Source organism: Lolium perenne, chromosome 3 (genome assembly GCF_019359855.2).
Source record: "Lolium perenne isolate Kyuss_39 chromosome 3, Kyuss_2.0, whole genome shotgun sequence".
Lineage (NCBI taxonomy): Eukaryota > Viridiplantae > Streptophyta > Magnoliopsida > Poales > Poaceae > Lolium > Lolium perenne.
In genome coordinates this window covers 110,640,640-110,662,546 of record NC_067246.2, presented here as the reverse complement: position 1 = coordinate 110,662,546, position 21,907 = coordinate 110,640,640, and the positions used below count along the sequence as shown (strand labels likewise).

Sequence of the window (21,907 nt, the reverse complement as noted above, 5' to 3'; positions counted from 1 at the left end):
TTATTTTTTCTTCACCACTTTGCACCCCTGGTTTGGACTTTTCCTAAACCAAACTTGACCAACTCTCTCCATGTCATCCAAGACCATGTCAAGGTCAACAACTTCCATGTTGACCATCCCTGCTGAAGTTGACCAGGTTGACCAGTAGAGAATTGCCAAGTGATGACATTGAAATAAAGAGAAGATCATCTCACTTTTGCCTTTTTGCATTTCTTCACCAAATTGAACCCCACCACCACCATTCTATCTCTATGGATATATAAATGAGATCCACCAAAGGATGTTCCAAAATTTGACAAAAACTTTCTTTCGGGCATTCCCACAAACACCTTGTGGGCAGAGTGAAATTTGAAGCCCATGCTGCATTTTTGGTTTGGACCAAGTCCAATCCTGACCATCTCTGAGGCCCTGGAGCTCCATCACCCCTCCCATCATCAGTCCAAGCCACTGCACTTCTCTCTCTTGGTCACCATGACCCAAAATCCAAACCATGCCGGCCCCCATGCCATCACCTTGTCACTTCCCCCTCTGGTCTTCTCAACGCTGCACCTCCATATCCTGGACTTCCCTCTACCTCTCCTGGACCAGCCCTTGCCATCCCGTGGTCAAACCGACGCTTGCACACGCCAGCAGCCGCGCGCCCAGACCACGCCCAGAGACGTCCACGCGCGCCAGGACGTGCACGCTGGCAACCCTGGACGCGACCGGACGCCGCCCTGCCCCATCGCCTCACTCGCCCCCTCGCTCTACCCATGCGCACGTCGACTCACCACGGTCCCCTCCACCTCACGGACACCGCCAGTTGGCCGCGGACGAGCTGCAGACGACGCCCACGACGCCGACTGTCCGCCACCATGCGCGGGTACATGGTGATGACGCCGACGCTCCAGTGCTCCATTTTCAACGCCAGGACGCCTGTCGTGTCCGCGGTGACATCGCCAACACGTCCGAACCTTCGCCGATGACGCTAGCCCACCGTAGCCATCCCCACACCGTCGACCTGCCCCGCACCCCTCGGCCTCGACCGCCCGCTATAAAAGGAGGGCGCCCTTGCCTCAAATTCTCACACCACCTCGCTCCACTACCTCCCCTGAATCTCCCTGACTCCTTCCCCGCTCCAATTAAGCCCGAGGCCGCCGGAATTTGGACGGAGTCCGCCGCCACGGAAGCTCAGCGCCGCCGTTGATTTCCTCCACCCCAAGCTCTGCCGCGACCACCCTCTGCCTCCTCGTCCTCGACAACACCACCGCAGCGCCTCGCCGAGCCTCGCCGGAGCTCCGGTAAGCCGCCAGCCCCAAACCCTTGCCGTGCCTGTGCCGCCGCTCGTCGACGTCGACGACGACCCTGCGTCGTTAGATCCTCTTTTAATCCTACGGTCCACAACACAGCTTACCGCTTCGGCGTTTTAAACGCCCTGACAGTGGACCCCACTGTCAGGCGGCCCGCGAGCAGCGCCAGCGTAGCTGGGCCGGCCCACTTAGCTTCCCGCCCCCGTTTGAATTCAAACTAGTTTATTTCTTTTTCATTTAAATTGTAATCTGATGCTAGTTTCAAACTTAAATAGGGACAAATCTACAGAGCCAGATTTTATAAATTTTATATTTTTAGAAAGCTCATGAAAGGCCCCATCCAACCACACTGGATTCAAACCAATATCTGTTGTAGAATTAAAGTGGGAAAATAAACAAAACAGGGACTTTCTTACCTTAGAAAAATTATTAAAAATCAACCCTTTTGAATTTTTAGGTGATTCCACCTCTCTTATTTCACTTTCAACAAACTCTAATTTATTTTGTAAAAATATGATATGGGTACTGTATATGATCTTGGGTTAGAATCAAATAATGGCTATGTAGCCATTACTAGCCCATTTGAATATGTCCAAATTTAAGATTTCAAATCTATGAGGTATAGCACCTCATTTAAATCATCTTTTCAAGTTGTATGAAGTAATGTGATGACCCTGGTTGCTTGGTCTCATAATTGCTCACTTAAGAATTTTAAATGTTTGCCATAGTAGCTTTTAAATTGTTCCAACCAATTTATTAAATCTTATGAGAATGTTTCTCTCATTTAAATCCTGTCTTGAACAATTCAAAATGAGGTTGAGACTCTGGTAATTTAGGTCTCACATGAATTGTTGATGATATTAAATCCTTACCTTGTTAGGATTAAAAGGTATGAGGTGTTCACCTCATTTAAATCATTTTCTCCAATGATAAGTATGAAGAGGTTGACTTTGGTCAACCTAGGTCATATATTGTTCATGAGAGAAATTAAATCTTAATAAGATAATGAGAGGAAATTATTTCTCTAAGTAATTAAAAGTAACACCTCATTTAGCATGAGAGGAAATTATTTTCCTAAATAAGAAAAACAACACATTTACCCACTTAATAGTAAGGTGTGATGCTAGTTCAACTTGTGTAAATTATATGAGGTGTTTCACTTCATTTAAATCTTGTCCCAAGTACTTTCATATGAAGTTTGAACCCCTGGTCAAATACTCTCACATGAAATACTTGGAGATCTTAAATCATAATAGGCATTATTAAATGGTATGAGGTATCCCTACCTCATTTAAATCATTTTCTCAAATGATGATGATGAATGGTTGACTTGGGTCAACATAAATTCATGTGTGATGATTTGAGAAATTAAATCTTAAAGAAGATTCAATGAGAGGAAATTATTCCTCAAGAACTATATGGAAACTATCATTTACATATAAAATGAGAGGAAATTATTCTTCCTCAAAGCAATACCACCAATGCACCAAATTGTATTAGTTGTGTGAATAGAATAGTTTATGTGAATATATGTGATGTTTGGAATAGCCAATGAATTGTTTGGTGATTGTATCCTCGTATTCGTATTTTAGACGCTAGTACCGAGGAGTATCAAGAGGAGGAGGAGATCTACTTCCAAGGAGAAGAAGACCACTTTGATCACCTCAACAACCAAGGCAAGCTAACACCTTGCAAGCTATTACCAATGCAAGCTAACACCTTGCAAGCTTTTACCAATGCAAGCTAACACCCTTGCCAGCTAATATTCTTGCAAAGTGCAAAGCTCTACTAGAGCAAGGCACACTCACCACTACTTTTTACTTTATGCTTATGATCCTATTTTCCCAGTTTTACTCTTACAAGCTTTTGTCTTTGATTATTTATATTTTGCTTTTATAGTTAACTTTGGTCTAGAGATAGAATACTACAAGAGTATCAAACTTAGCCTAGAAGGCTATAAGCTAGTTAGCACCCCTCAGGATTAGTTGCTAGTGCTCAATATCAAAAGTGGCTACTCTGGTTGGGAGCTTGTGAATTGAAATGACTTTGAAAACCTTGGAATGATGAGTCATTCTATTGAAAGATTTTGAAGGTGAATATGACTGGTGAATGACTTGGTGAATTTTTACAAAAACTGATGGTTGGGTTCGGATGCGATACCATTCCAATTTTTGCAAGTACCCCCACAATACCTGATATGGGTAGGGCTTAACTAGAAGTTTATGTATCTTAGTATGGGTTCCCTCTAAACAAGCGTCATCGGGGTTATGCTGGAGGCTGCCTCTACAAAAGTGAAGTGATATGAAATGACGTGAAATGAGGTGAATGTCCGGCCCAAGCCCTGTGCAGTTCCCAGGCTGACAGTTTGTCTTCACTGGGAGGCCAAGCTCATGGGGAGAGATGCCTATACTAGGATATGTAAGTGAAAGGTTATGGTTGGTAGTCCGCACACGGAGTGTGGTAAATCAGGGCCAGTTAACCCTGACGGATTATTGCAAATGTTGTGGCACAAGTGTACGACCTCTGCAGAGTGTAGATCTATTCGAATAGCCGCGTCCACGGTTATGGACGGTTGGAAAGGCCATACAGTTCCGTCATCAGACTTTTTTCAAAAATGTGACATGTGAAGGGTGACTTGTGATTTGAACTTGAGATGGTGAATTTGATTTTGAATCACAACAGAGTTGTGGGAATGACACTAATGTTCCCACTTGAGTAAGTTAGGCAAATGAAGAGGCTTTTACTAAATGTTTATGAAATAAAACTAGCTTTATGCAAATGAAACTAGAGCTTAGCATCCCCTTCCCTAATTGATAATACTTACCTTAGTATTAGTTTGCGAGTACTTTAAAGTACTCATGGCTTTGTCCCTGGCTATTCAAATGGCCAGACTATGAAGAGGAGTACCAGAACCCGGAAGAAGGACAGCAGGACGTCTACGACAACTAGGATCACTCCTGACGTCAACAGTTGCCTGTGGAACAGATGGACCATGACCGCTACTACTACGCTACTTCGCTTCCGCTATGTGTTTTGTAATTGATCAATAGATCGTCTACTATTGTAATGAGACTGGATCATGTGATCCTTTGTTGTAAGACAATTATGCGTTGTAATGAATGATGTGTTGTGATATTAATCTATTATGTCTCGCAAAAACAATATTCCTGGGATTGCGATGAATGGCATAATAGGCATCTGGACCTAAAAATCCGGGTGTTGACATGTTGTCATTGTAATATGAATCAATACCGAGCATGCCGCTCATCCCAATGACTCAATGTGGCTTGTTTTACCATTATTTGTCAGCTCCTGTTTTACCATTGTTTGTCAACTCCAGTTTGAGCTAATGTAGAATTTGCGTTGTAATGGATATATTTTTGTCGGTCACAGTTGGCTGAGTAGATTTTATGAGCTACTGGAGTTTAGATGATCATATGCATTTACTTTCGGAGATGATAGGGTTATTCATCTGGGGAGCAAACATCAAGGCCCTCATTTGGAACAAAGAAAAGTTGGATGATGATGTAGGAATTTTATTTCCTACGTACTGTCTCACAAAATTTTCATATAGGAATCTCCTCTTTCATACACTTGAAAGAATCATTATTTTATTTAACATCTTGGAATTTTTTTTCCATTGAGAAGCTAAGACAATTTCCTACTTCTGCATAAGAATCATCTCTGGAATGTATTCTCTTCTGATCTCTAGCTACCAGTCATACAAAGCTGAGTTTATACACTTTGGACTTTGGGTATCCTGCTCAAGCAGAAGAAAAGCAAGAAAAAAGAGCAATGAAACCCATCTCCTTTTTATTCCAAAACCTATACTTAGGGCTTGTTTGGAACGCGTGAATTTCATGGGAAACAACCAACAGTTGAGTTTCTGCAGTCATCCTAGAGTTTGTGGCCTTCATCTTGTCTCTTAATCTTGACCCACTGCTAGCTCTGCTCTGCGTCACCTGCAGTCGCAAAACACAAGGAAGAGAAGCCCATATATCCTCCATGCAAACCTCCACCTCAACTGAAGGAATGAGAGCATCCTCATCTTACCTCGCGCTGTTCTTCTCCCTGGACTCCACCTGACCAGCTGCGCCCGGCCTCGGCGCGCCGGCGCCGTTTGCTCCGTTCGACGCGGCGTGGTAGCGTTCACCCTGAGAATATCCGGCCATCGTCGTCTGCGCCGCCGGAACCGACGCGTGAGGCCTCACGGACATCGCCCCGTTGCCATTGGCGCCACGGACGCCAGCGCCGGCATTGCCGTTGTAGAAGCCGCCGGGCACGACACCGGTAGTGCCAGCGCCGTGCAGCACGCTGCCGGGAGGCCGTGCGCCGTTGTAAGCCGAGACTAGCAGCATTTGTTGTTGTTGCTGCTGTTGCAGGGCGCCGGCGCAGCAGCCCGCACACTGGTCGGCCCGGCGCCGGAGAGCGGCGTTCTCGGCGCGGAGCACGGCGTTCTCGCGGCGGAGGCAGGAGACCTCCCGGTAGCACCCCTCGGATGGGTCGCGCTCCCGCCACCGCGCCTCCCACGTCAGCGTCTCGGCGGCGCGGCGGCGGGCCGCCTCGGTGGCGTTGGCCTTGATGAGCTTGGTGAGGTTGGCAACCCCGAAGACGAGGTGCAGCGCGCGGAAGTCGTTCATCCTGTTGGCCGGGAAGTAAGCGGCAAGCTCGCAGTTGGGCTCGCACTTGCGCCGCTGGTGCTTGCACACCGCGCACGCCCCGCCGCCGCCAACGCCCACGCCGCCGGTCATATCGGTCCGCACGGTGCGCCGAGCAGAGAGGATAGATGGATGCGCACGTACACGTATATATCCGTTCGCAAAGATAGTAAGGTGGAAGTAGGGTTTACGGTTTTCTAGGTTGCTCACAGGAAGATTTCACCGAAGAAACAGGGGCGTGGAAACTTCTAATACATTGTACAAACATACAACATGCAAAGCTATATAGTATATAATCAGTACAAGTACTACAAGCTGTTTCATTTCACTAATCATGCACATTATGTCATGTGACGCATGCATGCTGCATCTCATGTACCGCGTGTATTTGTTTTCTATGCAGTAGAAAAAAAATGCATCTTTGATTCCACGCAACAATGCAAGATGAGAATTGTGTGATTCACTAAAGCATTGGCATCTTATACCTGAACAGACAATGGATACGTCGTAGGGAATGTCTTATTCAGAAAACAAAGATGCCAGCTTCTTCGCTTGTATAGTAGAATACTGTGATAGTCGTTTACTAATTCACAGTTCACAGACGTGTTCACCAAAAAAATGAATCAGGTGAACGCATTTAATTGTGATTTAATATCAAACTCTCACAAGTCACAATGGATCACCAGACAGTGTTGAGGAGAAAATTCAGATCATAGTCTGTCAGAGCCCACAACATATAATCAAACATTTAGACTTGCCTACCTGATGTGCTAGCGGAGCCGGAGGCCCAAAAGTAAGAATACACTCATCTTTACATCTCTTTCTGTGATTACTTCTCCGTACAAGAAGTAACCCGGCCTTTTCCTTACACAGTTACACTATTATTTCGCGATGTCTAATGGATCGACCACCATAAAATTTGATCCATTCACCAAAAGAATGGGTGTAGCAATAAAATCATAGAAGTGTGGCAGAAGAATTAGGAAACCAGTTAGCTAATTTGAAGTTGTTGTGCGCATAACCTAGACAACACAACATCCTTGTTTTCCTGACCAAACTTGCATCCATAAATCAAGCAGGTGTTGCTGCCTTGCCGCCATCCGATCCACTGACACCTTTGAAGTTGAATATTCCAGAAAGGCCCCGTCCTCTGGCGAGGCGCTCAAGTTCATCCAGCTTCCGTTTAAGATCTTCTAAATCTTTAGCTAAACTATCTTCCCTTTGTTTCAATTCCTGGAGATCAATTAAAAACATTCAGCTAAATTTATTATAAACTGGGAAGGAAAACAAATACACCCCCTTTGTGTTCCAGAACCTATCTAATACAGTTAAACTGCCATGAAGGATTATACTAATAAACAGATCTACTCCCTCTGATCCATAATAAGTGTCACGAGTTTAGTTCACATTTGGACAAATATGAACTAAAACCACGAAACTTGTTATGGATCAGAGGGAGTACTAATTATCCAAAATGATTATTATTCTCTTAAACATATTTCTAACTTGAAAAATATGAGAGACAAAATATGTAAATCCCATTCTTAAAAAGCATAATTATTAACGTGCTCAGTTTTGCTCAGCTTCAGCAACACAGGATATTTGGATTATCTTAACAATGTTCAACTTGTAATATTCCACCCACTACAAATATATCCGTGAACAATGCAAATGTCATAAGCCTGAGAAATTTTGTCTCATGGAGGAAAAAAGCTGAGTATTTCTGTGTTGTAGATATTAACACATTTTTCTATCGACTTGGTCAAGCTTAAAGAAGTTTAACTTAGGATAAAACTAGATCTTCAATTAATCTTGAACAGATGGAGTATGTATACAGTTTGCCATATTAAAGTTTCTAGGCCAGGCTGCTTCTCTACTCTATCCTGTTGCAACTTCACTTGGAGCACAGCATTCTCTATAGTTTTTTTTTTGGAGAGAACATTCTCTATAGTTAACCATGCACTATTTAGTTGGAAATGGAATGAATGCCCTGTGGTCCTCATTAGTAGTTTATTATGTTTATTGGGTTAATACCTACCCTCCTACTCCTAGGTCAAGAAAATTCTCTCCCAACATACAAAGTGTTAACAAAAAAGAAGTATTTACATACTATTGCACGATTGCGAAAAGGAGGCATTTAAAAGGGTGGCCATGTGGTTGCATAAAAATATAAAATTCTCTGCTTTATTCCTATAGTTCCTACATGTCTACTCCATATGCAAACTTTTGACATAAACCAGGACAATGTGCTCATAGTAACAAAACACGTACAAACTCTCCCCTGATATAACACATTAGGAATGGATCATATGATCAATTCGCAGTGTCAAACTAAATTTGGGTGTTTGAACGATGAGGTTTGTTTGATTTAAGACATTGGAGATGCCATAATATATCTGAATGTATCAAGTTGTGCAGTTAATGAACTTTCTAACACAAAGTTAGCAAGGGCAAGAGATTTCTGTGAATTCAAGTAAAGATTTCCGGTTTCTATGTCTAAACAATACAGACTCGTAGATACCATTTCCTGGTGCCAAGTGCTTTTCAAAAGAAAAAGAAAAATTTATAGGATTGGATAGCCGGCATATACATGGACATGTGTTGGCATAATACAATCATCTGATTTCAGGAAGCGAAGGAAAATATTGGAAAGTACGACAATAGAGAGCAATGGCATCAAGTGATGAAATTATGCAGTGCTACCTCAAGTTCCTGTTTGCGAGCTTCCTCCTTTCTAGCCTCTGACCTAGCGCTTCTTTGCACCTCGAAAATCAAAGCAGCGACAGCAACCTACAACCAAAACATAATGCTATTATTCAGCGAATTTCAATTAATTTTGCTTTCACAGAGCATAGCAGGGTACATATAGTTAACCTACGGTTTAGATTTTACCGAAAAGATGAAGCCTTCTCCGATGAGATCTGTGGCAGCTTGTACTGCCTTCTGCTCATCTAAAGGTCTGATCTCCACATTTGTTGCATGGCCGTAAATGCGCCTTTGTATCCTTGTGGTGATACGATGGTTCATCTGCAATATTTGTTAGAGGATTATCAGTTCACTTTGTTTGGACAGCTCAAAGAGAAGAAAAGGTTCTGCCTATCAAGCGGCCACGTGGAAATAGATATGGGGCCCTAGAGTGTAACTAGCACCCGATCGTTTGCTCTAACAACCAAGGAACATCCATTTGTTGATAGCAACCAAAACACATCATCCTAAGGCAGATAATGTCACATAGAGGTTGAAACTCACATTTTTATAATTCAAACAAACCTGACGTGACTATCCTCTAAGTTGACTTGGCAGTCATCAAAGTTTTCATAAAGCAATCTCCATCTTTACGGAAATAAAGCACTAATTAGTTCCAATGAAATTCTGGATGAACTAATCAAGTGAGCCTGATCCATAGATGTACAGCCAAAGTTTTTTTCCGCAGACCCCCAAACAGAGCCCTGTTTCCCTAAGGTTTAACTCACAAAACACACATTGGCATGGAACTAGCAGCCAGTTACCAACCCAACTAGTCCATCACCATTCTTTTCCAATCTCCCGGAAGCCAGGGCGAGTTTAATCACTGCACAAAGCTTGCCCCCAGATGGGTACTGCACAAAAGCGTATTTTTTCATTCGATTCCAAACCGTTCAACCCAAGAACCCTAATCAGATCAGATCCCCTACCCGCTGAACAGTTATTAGGGGTTATTTCGGCCGCTTTCCCTCCCAACAGCTTCGTTCTGCGGCGCCCTTGCCCTCGAAAGGAGATGGCAGAAAGCGGAAAGAAGCGAACCTGGGCGATGCTGATGATGAAGTCGCGGAACTTGGGGTGGACGGCGGCCTGGCTCTTGAGGCGGCTGGCGATGGGCTTGGACAGCGTCCGCAGCAGCAGAGTCCCCAGCTTCGCCACCGGCAGCGCCATTGTCGGCGGCGGTCTTTGGCCTCCGCCTTCTCCGCCTCCGCTCTCCCTCCTCCTCGAATGGTGGGCGGGGGCGATCGATGGGGACGGGAGGGGAGAGTTGGTCCCGGATGGGATTCGATTCGGTTCGATGGAGGAACACAACTCCTGTGAAACGGAACAGAACAGAACGGAACGGACTTTGCTGAATGGATTTTCGACTTTCGACCAACCGGCCCCTTTAAAATGTCTCCTAGTTCAAAGTCGTGTTCCTTGTCAAACAAGCCTACACAAACTAAATTAATGGAATTCGGTTGGAACAATGCCGTAGTATTTTATTGGCTGGTGATACATGAAGTTTCCAAGTCTACTTGATGCCGTGCATAATTTCTCCGAGTGGAACATTCTCAATGGAGTCTCTTATCTCCACCAGCGTCCTACATGATGGTTACCAGAGTTTGAACTTCAGGTTTGACACTTTAATATCTCATTAAAAGGTGGAATGTTTTTTGGTGGGAGGCGACGTTTTCGTAAACAGCGGGGCGTCCGTACTGACTTCCTCAATCTCAAAATCCGTCGGATCAGTTTCTCGAATTTAGTCTCTCGGAGATGCTCATAGGGGTAGAACGTGTGTGCGTTCATGGGGTGAGTGCAGTATGTGTGAGCGTCTACGTTTGTACTATGTTTCGCAAAAAAAAAAAGAACAGAGGCTCGATGCTAGCTCGGAGCCCATCACCGCCCAAGCTGCCCTCATGATTAACGGGCAGATGCTGACCAACCCCCTAGCGATGAGCCCTGGATCATCTGCGAACAAGTCACCACGCTTTCCAAAACAAGAAATGACAGCGTCCCGTTGTCGAGGTACACATCACCGGAGGTCAGCGAGTCTTTCCTGGTTGTGGCGACTGTTTCAAACATTGACCTCAACGTTAAGTGGCTTGTTAGGGGGCGTGCAAAAGAAGCCCGCAAAGCCTTATGTCGTCCATGTTCCCCGCAACATGTTCGAACATATGACGACCCGGCCTGGTTCATCCTCCGACCCGGTATGGATCTCTTTTGTTTCCATATTTGCATCCATATATTAAGCATAATTTGTGTCTAACCCGATGACATGTGTACCAACCCTTCTTCGAGGATGGGGACATGAGCATGGAGAACATGATCAACAAAGGGGCCGGCACCGAGACCCAACATGCCATTGTTTAACTACTCAAATAACCACGATCTCTATCGATGATGAACCATTGTTTGACGGCGAGTTCACTCACCAAGCCGAAGGAGGATCCAAACGAACCGGAGAATACACAGAACTTGAGGATGTGGTGCTTGATACGTCTCAAACGTATCTATAATTTCTTATGTTCCATGCTACTTTTATGATGATACGCACATGTTTTATACACACTTTATGTCATATTTATGCATTTTCCGGCACTAACCTATTGACAAGATGCCGAAGAGCCAGTTGCTGTTTTCTTTTGTTTTTGGTTTCAGAAATCCTACAAAGGAAATATTCTCGGAATTGGACGAAATCAACGCCCAGGGTATTATTTTTCCACGAAGCTTCCAGAAAACCGAGGGGGATACGAAGTGGGGCGACGAGGCGCCGCCACACTAGGGCCGCGCGGCCCAAGGGGGGCCCGCGCCGCCCTAGCGTGTGGGGCCCCCGTCAGCCCCCCGACTCTGCCCTTCCGCCTATAAAAAGTCTTCGTCGAGAAAACCCCAGTACCGAGAGCCACGATACGGAAAACCTTCCAGAGACGCCGCCGCCGCCAATCCCATCTCGGGGGATTCAGGAGATCGCCTCCGGCACCCTGCCGGAGAGGGGAATCATCTCCCGGAGGACTCTTCATCGCCATGATTGCCTCCGGAGTGATGTGTGAGTAGTTCACCCCTGGACTATGGGTCCATAGCAGTAGCTAGATGGTTGTCTTCTCCTCATTGTGCTATCATGTTAGATCTTGTGAGCTGCCTATCATGATCAAGATCATCTATTTGTAATGCTACATGTGCGTTTGTTGGGATCCGATGGATATGGAATACTATGTTATGTTGATTATCAATCTATCATCTATGTGTTGTTTATGATCTTGCATGCTCTCCGTTGCTAGTAGAAGCTCTGGCCAAGTTGATACTTGTAACATCAAGAGGGAGTATTTATGCTCGGTAGTGGGTTCATGCCTCCATTTAATCTGGGACAGTGACATAAAATTCTAAGGTTGTGGATGTGTTGTTGCCACTAGGGATAAAACATCAATGCTTTGTCTAAGGATATTTGTGTTGATTACATTACGCACCATACTTAATGCAATTGTCTGTTGTTTGCAAATTAATACTGGAAGGGGTGCGGATGCTAACCCGAAGGTGAACTTTTTAGGCATAGATGCATGCTGGATAGCGGTCTATGTACTTTGTCGTAATGCCCAATTGAATTTCACACTACTCATCATAATATGTATGTGCATTGTTATGCCCTCTTTATTTGTCAATTGCCCAACTGTAATTTGTTCACCCAACATGCTATTTATCTTATTGGAGAGACACCACTAGTGAACTGTGGACCCCGGTCCATTCTTTTACATCGAATACAATCTACTGCAATACTTGTTCTTTACTGTTCTTCGCAAACAAACATCATCATCCACACTATACATTTAATCCTTTGTTACAGCAAGCCGGTGAGATTGACAACCTCACTGTTACGTTGGGGCAAAGTACTTTGATTGTGTTGTGCAGGTTCCACGTTGGCGCCGGAATCTCTGGTGTTGCGCCGCACTACACTCCGCCACCATCAACCTTCACGTGCTTCTTGACTCCTACTGGTTCGATAACCTTGGTTTCTTACTGAGGGAAAACTTACTGTTGTACTCATCACACCTTCCTCTTGGGGTTCCCAACGGACGTGTGCCTCACGCGTATCAAGCACGTTTTCTGGCGCCGTTGCCGGGGAGATCAAGACACGCTGCAAGGGGAGTCTTCCACTTCCAATCTCTTTACTTTGTTTTTGTCTTGCTTCACTTTACTTTATTTACTGCTTTGTTTTCTCATTATATCAAAAATACAAAAAATTAGTTACTTTCTTTACTTTATTATCTTGTTTGCGTTCTCCATATTAAAAACACAAAAAAATTAGTTACTTGCATTTACTTTATCTAGTTTGCTTTATTTACTATTGCTAAAATGGGTACCCTGAAAATACTAAGTTGTGTGACTTCACAAGCACAAATAATAATGATTTCTTATGCACACCTATTGCTCCACCTGCTACCACAGCAGAATTTTTTGAAATTCAACCTGCTTTATTAAATCTTGTTATGAGAGAGCAATTTTCTGGTGTTAGTTCTGATGATGCTGCTGCCCATCTTAATAATTTTGTTGAACTTTGTGAAATGCAAAAGTATAAGGATGTAGATGGTGACATTATAAAATTAAAATTGTTTCCTTTCTCATTAAGAGGAAGAGCTAAAGATTGGTTGCTATCTTTGCCTAAGAATAGTATTGATTCATGGACTAAATGTAAGGATGCTTTCATTGGTAGATATTATCCTCCTGCTAAAATTATATCTTTGAGAAGTAGCATAATGAATTTAAGCAATTGGATAATGAGCATGTTGCCCAAGCATGGGAAAGAATGAAATATTTGGTTAAAAATTGCCCTACCCATGGACTGACTACTTGGATGATCATCCAAACCTTTTATGCAGGATTGAATTTTTCTTCGCGGAACTTATTGGATTCAGCTGCTGGAGGTACTTTTATGTCCATCACTCTAGGCGCCGCAACAAAGCTTCTTGATGATATGATGATTAATTACTCTGAATGGCACACGGAAAGAGCTCCACAAGGTAAGAAGGTAAATTCTGTTGAAGAAACCTCCTCCTTGAGTGATAAGATTGATGCTATTATGTCTATGCTTGTGAATGGTAGATCTAATGTTGATCCTAATAATGTTCCTTTAGCTTCATTGGTTGCTCAAGAAGAGCATGTTGATGTGAACTTCATTAAAAATAATAATTTCAACAACAACGCTTATAGGAATAATTCTGGTAACAACTATAGGCCATATCCTGCTAATAATAGTAATGGTTATGGTAATTCTTATGGGAATTATTACAACAATAATAGGAATATACCCTCTGGTCTTGAAGCCATGCTTAAAGAATTTATTAGTACACAAACTGCTTTTAACAAATCTGTTGAAGAAAACCTTGGTAAAATTGATATTCTTGCTTCTAAAGTTGATAGTCTTGCTGCTGATGTTGATCTTTTAAAATTGAAAGTTATGCCTAATGAAAATAAAGATATTAAGTCATTTGCTACAGCAAACGCCATCCAATTTCAAATTAATGAAAATATTAGATTGATGGCTGAATTGTGTGCTAGGTGGGAAAAAGAAGAAAATGCTAAAGAGAACAATGTAGCTAAAGTTTGGACTATTACCACCACTAGTAATGTTGATTCTTCACATGTTGCTACACCTCCTACTATCAATGGTAAAATAATTGGTATTGGCAATGTTTCTACTCCTAATGCAAAGTGTGCAAAACTGCCTGAAACTGCTAAAACTGCTGAAACTGCTTGTGATAAAACTGCCGAAATTTTTCAAAATATTAGGGACAATGATTCCATTGCTTTAGATCATAATGGTTTAGATTTTGATGATTTTCACATCTCTGAAGTTATAAAGTTCTTACAAAAACTTGCTAAAAGTCCCAATGCTAGTGCTATAAATTTGGCCTTACAAAACATATTACAAATGCTCTCATTAAAGCTAGAGAAGAGAAACTAAAACTTGAAACTTCTATTCCTAGGAAGTTGGAAGATGGTTGGGAGGCTATCATTAAGATGAAGGTCAATGATTTTGATTGTAATGATTTATGCGATCTTGGTGCAAGTATTTCCGTTATGCCTAAGAAAATCTATAATATGCTTGACTTGCCACCATTGAAAAATTGTTATTTGGATGTTAATCTTGCTGATAATTCTACAAAGAAACCTTTGGGGACGATTGATAATGTTCGCATTACGGTTAACAATAACCTTGTCCCCGTTGATTTTGTTGTCTTGGATATTGAATGCAATGCATCTTGCCCCATTATTTTGGGAAGACCTTTTCTTCGAACTGTTGGTGCTATTATTGATATGAAGGAAGGTAATATTAAATATCAATTTCCTCTCAAGAAAGGTATGGAACACTTCCCTAGAAAGAGAATGAAGTTACCTTTTGATTCTACCATTAGAACAAATTATGATGTTGATGCTTCATCTCTTGATAACACTTGATTCACACTTTCTGCGCCTAGCTGAAAGGCGTTAAAGAAAAGCGCTTATGGGAGACAACCCATGATTTTACTTCCGCACTTTTGTTTTATATTTGAGTCTTGGAAGTTGTTACTACTGTAGAAACCTCTCCTTATCTTTATTTTATTGCATTGTTGTGCCAAGTAAAGTCTTTGATAGTAAGGTTCATACTAGATTTGGATTACTGCGCAAAAACAGATTTCTTGCTGTCACGAATTTGAGTAGTATTCTCTGTAGGTAACTCAGAAAAATCTGCCAATTTACGTGAGTAATCCTTAGATATGTATTCAACATTCATTCAATTTGAGAATTTTCATCTGAGCAAGTTAAGTGCCCCAGAAAAATTTGTCTTTACGGACTGTTCTGTTTTGATAGATTCTGCCTTTTATTTCGCATTGCCTGTTTTGCTATGTTTGATGGATTTCTTTATTCCATTAACTTTCAGTAGCTTTGTGCAATGTCCAGAAGTGTTAAGAATGATTATGTCACCTCTGAACATGTGAATTTTTGATTATGCACTAACCCTCTAATGAGTTTGTTTTGAGTTTGGTGTGGAGGAAGTTTTCAAGGATCAAGAGAGGAGGATGATACTATATGATCAAGGAGAGTGAAAACTCTAAGCTTGGGGATGCCCCGTGGTTCATCCCTGCATATTTCAAGAAGACTCAAGCATCTAAGCTTGGGGATGCCCAAGGCATCCCTTCTTCATCGACAAATTATCAGGTCACCTCTAGTGAAACTATATTTTTATTCTGTCACATCTTATGTGCTTTACTTGGAGCGTCTTTATGTTCTTGTTTTGTTTTGTTTGAATAAAATTGGATCCTAGCATTCATTGTGTGGGAGCGAGACACGCTCCGCTGTTGCATATGAACACATATGTTCTTAGCCTTATTCTTAATGTTCATGGCGAAGGTTGAAACTACTTCGTTAATTGTTATATGGTTGGAAACAGAAAATGCTACATGTGGTAATTTGTATAATGTCTTGAATAATTTGATACTTGGCAATTGTTGTGCTCATATTTAAGCTCTTGCATCATATACTTTGCACCTATTAATGAAGAAATACCGTAGAGCTTGTTGACATTTGGTTTGCATGATTGGTCTCTCTAAAGTCCAGATATTTTCTGGTGAGGGTTTGAACAACAAGGAAGACAGTGTAGAGTCTTATAATGCTTGCAATATGTTCTTATGTAAGTTTTGCTGTACCGGTTCATACTTGTGTTTGTTTCAAATAACCTTGCTAGCCTAAGTCTTGTACTGAGAGGGAATACTTCTCGTGCATCCAAAATCCTTGAGCCAAAAACTATGCCATTTGTGTCCACCATACCTACCTACTACATGGTATTTTTCTGCCATTCCAAGTAAATACTTCGTGTGTTACCTTTAAACAATTCAAAATTTACTATCTCTTATTTGTGTCAATGTTTTATAGCTCATGAGGAAGTATGTGGTGTTTTATCTTTCAATCTTGTTGGGCAACTTTCACCAATGGACTAGTGGCTTCATCCGCTTATCCAATAATTTTGCAAACAGAGCTGGCAATGGGGTTCCCAGCCCCAATTAATAATTTTACAAATAGACACTCCTCCATGGTATGTGAAAGGTTGGAAGGCACCCGAGGATTCGGTTAGCCATGGCTTGAGAAAGCAAATGTGGGGAGGAGTGTCATCTCTAAATAAAACTGAAATAAATAGACACTCCTTCATGGTATGTGATTGTTGGAAGGCACCCGAGGATTCGGTTAGCCATGGTTTGTGAAAGCAAAGGTTGGAAGGAGTGTCACCCAAAAATAAAAATTTCATGGGAGCCGCTCTTTGAAAGTCTGTCTGGCAAGGGGGTTAGAGTGCCCACTACCATTCGTTGACAACAACAAACACCTCTCAAAACCTTACTTTTATGCTCTCTTTATGATTTCAAAACTTGAAAAGCTCTAGCACATGATTTTATCCCTGCTTCCCTCTGCGAAGGGCCATTCTTTTACTTTTATGTTGAGTCAGTTTACCTACTTCTTTCTATCTTAGAAGCAAACACTTGTGTTAACTGTGCATTGATTCCTACATACTTGCTTATTTGCATTCATCATATTACTCTCTGTTGACAATTATCCATGAGATAAACATGTTGAAGTTGAAAGCAATTGCTTAAACTTATATCTTCCTTTGTGTTGCTTCAAAACTTTCTACTAAGAATCTATTGCTTTATGAGTTAACTCCTATGCAAGTCTTATTGATGCTTGTCTTGAAAGTACTATTCATGAAAAGTCTTTGCTATATGATTCAGTTGTTTAATCATTGTCTTTACCATTGCTTAGAATCACTTCATTCATTACATATCCTTACAATAGTATTGATCAAGATTATGATAGCATGCCACTTCAGAAATTATCTTTGTTATCGTTTACCTACTCGAGGACGAGTAGGAACTAAGCTTAGGGATGCTTGATACGTCTCAAACGTATCTATAATTTCTTATGTTCCATGCTACTTTTATGATGATACTCACATGTTTTGTACACACTTTATGTCATATTTATGCATTTTCCGGCACTAACCTATTGACAAGATGCCGAAGAGCCAGTTGCTATTTTCTGCTATTTTTGGTTTCAGAAATCCTACAAAGGAAATATTCTCGGAATTGGACGAAATCAACGCCCAGGGTCTTATTTTTCCACGAAGCTTCCAGAAGACCGAGGGGGATACGAAGTGGGGCGACGAGGCGCTGCCACACTAGGGCCGCGCGGCCCAAGGGGGGCCCACGCCGCCCTAGCGTGTGGGGCCCCCGTCAGCCCCCCGACTCTGCCCTTCCACCTATAAAAAGTCTTCGTCGAGAAAACCCCAGTACCGAGAGCCAAGATACGGAAAACCTTCCAGAGACGCCGCCGCCGCCAATCCCATCTCGGGGGATTCAGGAGATCGCCTCCGGCACCCTGATGTCTACGCCCCCTCCTTTTCCTGTAGACAGTGTTGGGCCTCCAAGAGCAGAGGTTTGTAGAACAGCAGCAAGTTTCCCTTAAGTGGATCACCCAAGGTTTATCGAACTCAGGGAGGAAGAGGTCAAAGATATCCCTCTCATGCAACCCTGCAACCACAAAGCAAGAAGTCTCTTTTGTCCCCAACACACCTAATAGGTGCACTAGTTCGGCGAAGAGATAGTGAAATACAAGTGGTATGAATAAGTATGAGCAGTAGCAACGGCACCAGAAAAGTGCTTTGCCCAGGATAGTAAACAAGCAGTAGTAACACAGCAGTAGTAACGCAGTAAAACAGTAAACAAGCAGCGATAGCAGTATTTAGGAACAAGGCCTAGGGATTAGACTTTCACTAGTGGACACTCTCAACTTTGATCACATAACAGAATAGATAAATGCATACTCTACACTCTCTTGTTGGATGATGAACACCACTAATTGCGTAGGATTACACGAACCCTCAATGCCGGAGTTAACAAGCTCCACAATATTCAATGTTCATATTTAAATAACCTTAGAGTGCATGAAAGATCAACACGACTAAACCAAGTACTAACATAGCATGCACACTGTCACCTTCACACTATGTAGGAGGAATAGATCACATCAATACCATCATAGCAATAGTTAACTTCATAATCTACAAGAGATCATAATCATAGCCTACGCCAAGTACTAACACGGATGCACACACTGTCACCATTACACCGTGCAGGAGGAATAAACTACTTTAATAACATCACTAGAGTAGCACATAGATGAATTGTGATACAAAACACATTGCAATCATAAAGAGATATAAATAAGCACTTCACTATGCCATTCATAATAGTGAATAAGTATTCTGTGAAATATAGCCTAAGAGGCCCACACGGTGCACACACTGTCACCTTTACACACGTGGGACAAGGAGTCTCCGGAGATCACATAAGTAAAATTCACTTGACTAGCATAACGACATCTAGATTACAAGCATCATCATATGAATCTCAATCATGTAAGGCAGCTCATGAGATTATTGTATTGAAGTACATAGGGAGAGAGATGAACCACATAGCTACCGGTACAGCCCCGAGCCTCGATGGAGAACTACTCCCTCCTCATGGGAGACAGCAGCGTTGATGGAGATGGCGGTGGTGTCGATGGAGGAGCCTTCCGGGGGCACTTCCCCGTCCCGGCGGCGTGCCGGAACAGAGAGTCCTGTCCCCCAGATCTTGGCTTCGCGATGGCGGCGGCTCTGGATGGTTTCTCGTACCGTGGCTTTTTCGTCTCGAAGTTTTAGGTCGAGGACCCTTAAATAGGCAGAGAGGCGGCGTCAGAAGGTCAACGAGGCGACGACACCATAGGGCCGCGCGGCCAGGGGGTGGGCCGCGCCGGCCTATCATCTGGTGGGCCCGTGGCCCCCCTCTGGCGACTCTCGGGTGTTCTGGATGCTTCCGGGGATTCTAAGATGCTGGGCGTTGATTTCGTCCAATTCCGAGAATATTTCCTTACTAGGATTTCTGAAACCAAAAACAGCAGAAAACAGGAACTGGCACTTCGGCATCTTGTTAATAGGTTAGTTCCAGAAAATGCACGAATATGACATAAAGTGTGCATAAAACATGTAGATATCATCAATAATGTGGCATGGAATATAAGAAATTATCGATACGTCGGAGACGTATCAGCATCCCCAAGCTTAGTTCCTGCTCGTCCCGAGCAGGTAAACGATAAACAAAGATAATTTCTGGAGTGACATGCCATCATAACCTTGATCATACTATTTGTAAGCATATGTAGTGAATGCATCGATCAAAACAATGTATATGACATGAGTAAACAAATGAATCATAAAGCAAAGACTTTTCATGAATAGTACTTAAAGACAAGCATCAATAAGTCTTGCATAAGAGTTAACTCATAAAGCAATAATTCAAAGTAGAGGCATTGAAGCAACACAAAGGAAGATTAAGTTTCAGCGATTGCTTTCAACTTGTAACATGTATATCTCATGGATATTGTCAACATAGAGTAATATAATAAGTGCAATATGCAAATATGTAGGAATCAATGCACAGTTCACACAAGTGTTTGCTTCTTGAGGTAGAGAGAAATAGGTGAACTGACTCAACAATAAAAGTAAAAAGAATGGTCCTTCAAAGAGGAAAGCATCGATTGCTATAAATGTGCTAGAGCTTTGATTTTGAAAACAAGAAACAATTTTGTCAACGGTAGTAATAAAGCATATGTATCATGTAAATTATATCTTACAAGTTGCAAGCCTCATGCATAGTATACTAATAGAGCCCGCACCTTGTCCTAATTAGCTTGGACTACCGGGATCATCGCAATGCACATGTTTTAACCAAGTGTCACAAAGGGGTACCTCTATGCCGCCTGTACAAAGGTCTAAGGAGAAAGCTCGCATCGGATTTCTCGCTATTGATTATTCTCAACTTAGACATCCATACCGGGACAACATAGACAACAGATAATGGACTCCTCTTTTATGCATAAGCATGTAACAACAATTAATTTTCTCATATGAGATTGAGGATATTGTCCAAAACTGAAACTTCCACCATGGATCATGGCTTTAGTTAGCGGCCCAATGTTCTTCTCTAACAATATGCATGCTCTAACCATAAGGTGGTAGATCGCTCTTACTTCAGACAAGATGAACATGCATAGCAACTCACATGATATTCAACAAAGAGTAGTTGATGGCGTCCCCAGTGAACATGGTTATCGCACAACGAGCAACTTAATAAGAGATAAAGTGCATAAGTACATATTCAATACCACAATAGTTTTTAGGCTATTTGTCCCATGAGCTATATATTGTAAAGGTGAAGAATGGAAATTTAAAGGTAGCACTCAAGCAATTTACTTTGGAATGGCGGAGAAATACCATGTAGTAGGTAGGTATGGTGGACACAAATGGCATAGTGGTTGGCTCAAGGATTTTGGATGCATGAGAGGTATTCCCTCTCGATACAAGGTTTAGGCTAGCAAGGCTATTTGAAACAAACACAAGGATGAACCGGTGCAGCAAAACTCACATAAAAGACATATTGAAAACATTATAAGACTCTACACCATCTTCCTTGTTGTTCAAACCAATACTAGAAATTATCTAGACCTTAGAGAGACCAATTATGCAAACCAAATTTTAGCAAGCTCTACGTATTTCTTCATTAATAGGTGCAAAGTATATGATGCAAGAGCTTAAACATGAGCACAACAATTGCCAAGTATCACATTATCCAAGACATTTTAGAGTTACTACATGTAGCATTTCCCGTTTCCAACCATATAACAATTAACGAAGCAGTTTCAACCTTCGCCATGAAAATTAAAAGCTAAGAACACATGTGTTCATATGAACCAGCGGAGCGTGTCTCTCTCCCACACAAGCATTTATTCAAACAAAAACAAAAACGACAGCAAATAGATGCTCCAAGTAAAGTACATAAGCTGTGATGGAATAAAAATATAGTTTCAGGGGAGGAACCTGATAATATTGTCGATGAAGAAGGGGATGCCCAAGGCATCCCCAAGCTTAGACGCTTGAGTCTTCTTGATATATGCAGGGGTGAACCACCGGGGCATCCCCAAGCTTAGAGCTTTCACTCTCCTTGATCATGTTGTATCATCTCCCTCTCTTGATCCTTGAAAACTTCCTCCACACCAAACTTAGAACAACTCATTAGAGGGTTAGTGCACAATCAAAATATACATGTTCAGAGGTGACATAATCATTCTTAACACTTCTGTACTGCACAAAGCTACTGAAAGTCAATGGAATCAAAATAT

The 21,907-nt window shown here is 42.2% G+C and overlaps 2 protein-coding genes across 2 annotated transcripts; both read right to left on the bottom strand.

Annotated features, from left to right (window-relative positions):
* Window positions 1–5,247: 5,247 nt before the first annotated feature.
* Window positions 5,248–6,040, bottom strand: LOC127339548 (LOB domain-containing protein 25-like). Its single transcript, XM_051365389.1, has 2 exons — window positions 5,343–6,040; window positions 5,248–5,251 (listed from the first exon to the last, which is right to left on the bottom strand). The coding sequence occupies exons 1-2, from the start codon at window positions 6,038–6,040 to the stop codon at window positions 5,248–5,250; spliced, it is 702 nt and encodes a 233-aa protein (XP_051221349.1).
* Window positions 6,041–6,622: 582 nt separating this feature from the next.
* On the bottom strand, window positions 6,623–10,041 carry LOC127342164 (uncharacterized). The gene is made up of 4 exons (XM_051368108.2): window positions 9,731–10,041; window positions 8,840–8,974; window positions 8,651–8,737; window positions 6,623–7,180 (listed from the first exon to the last, which is right to left on the bottom strand). Exons 1-4 carry the CDS (start codon window positions 9,857–9,859, stop codon window positions 7,019–7,021), a joined length of 513 nt encoding a protein of 170 aa, XP_051224068.1. The 5' UTR covers window positions 9,860–10,041; the 3' UTR covers window positions 6,623–7,018.
* Between the last annotated feature and the right edge of the window lie 11,866 nt (window positions 10,042–21,907).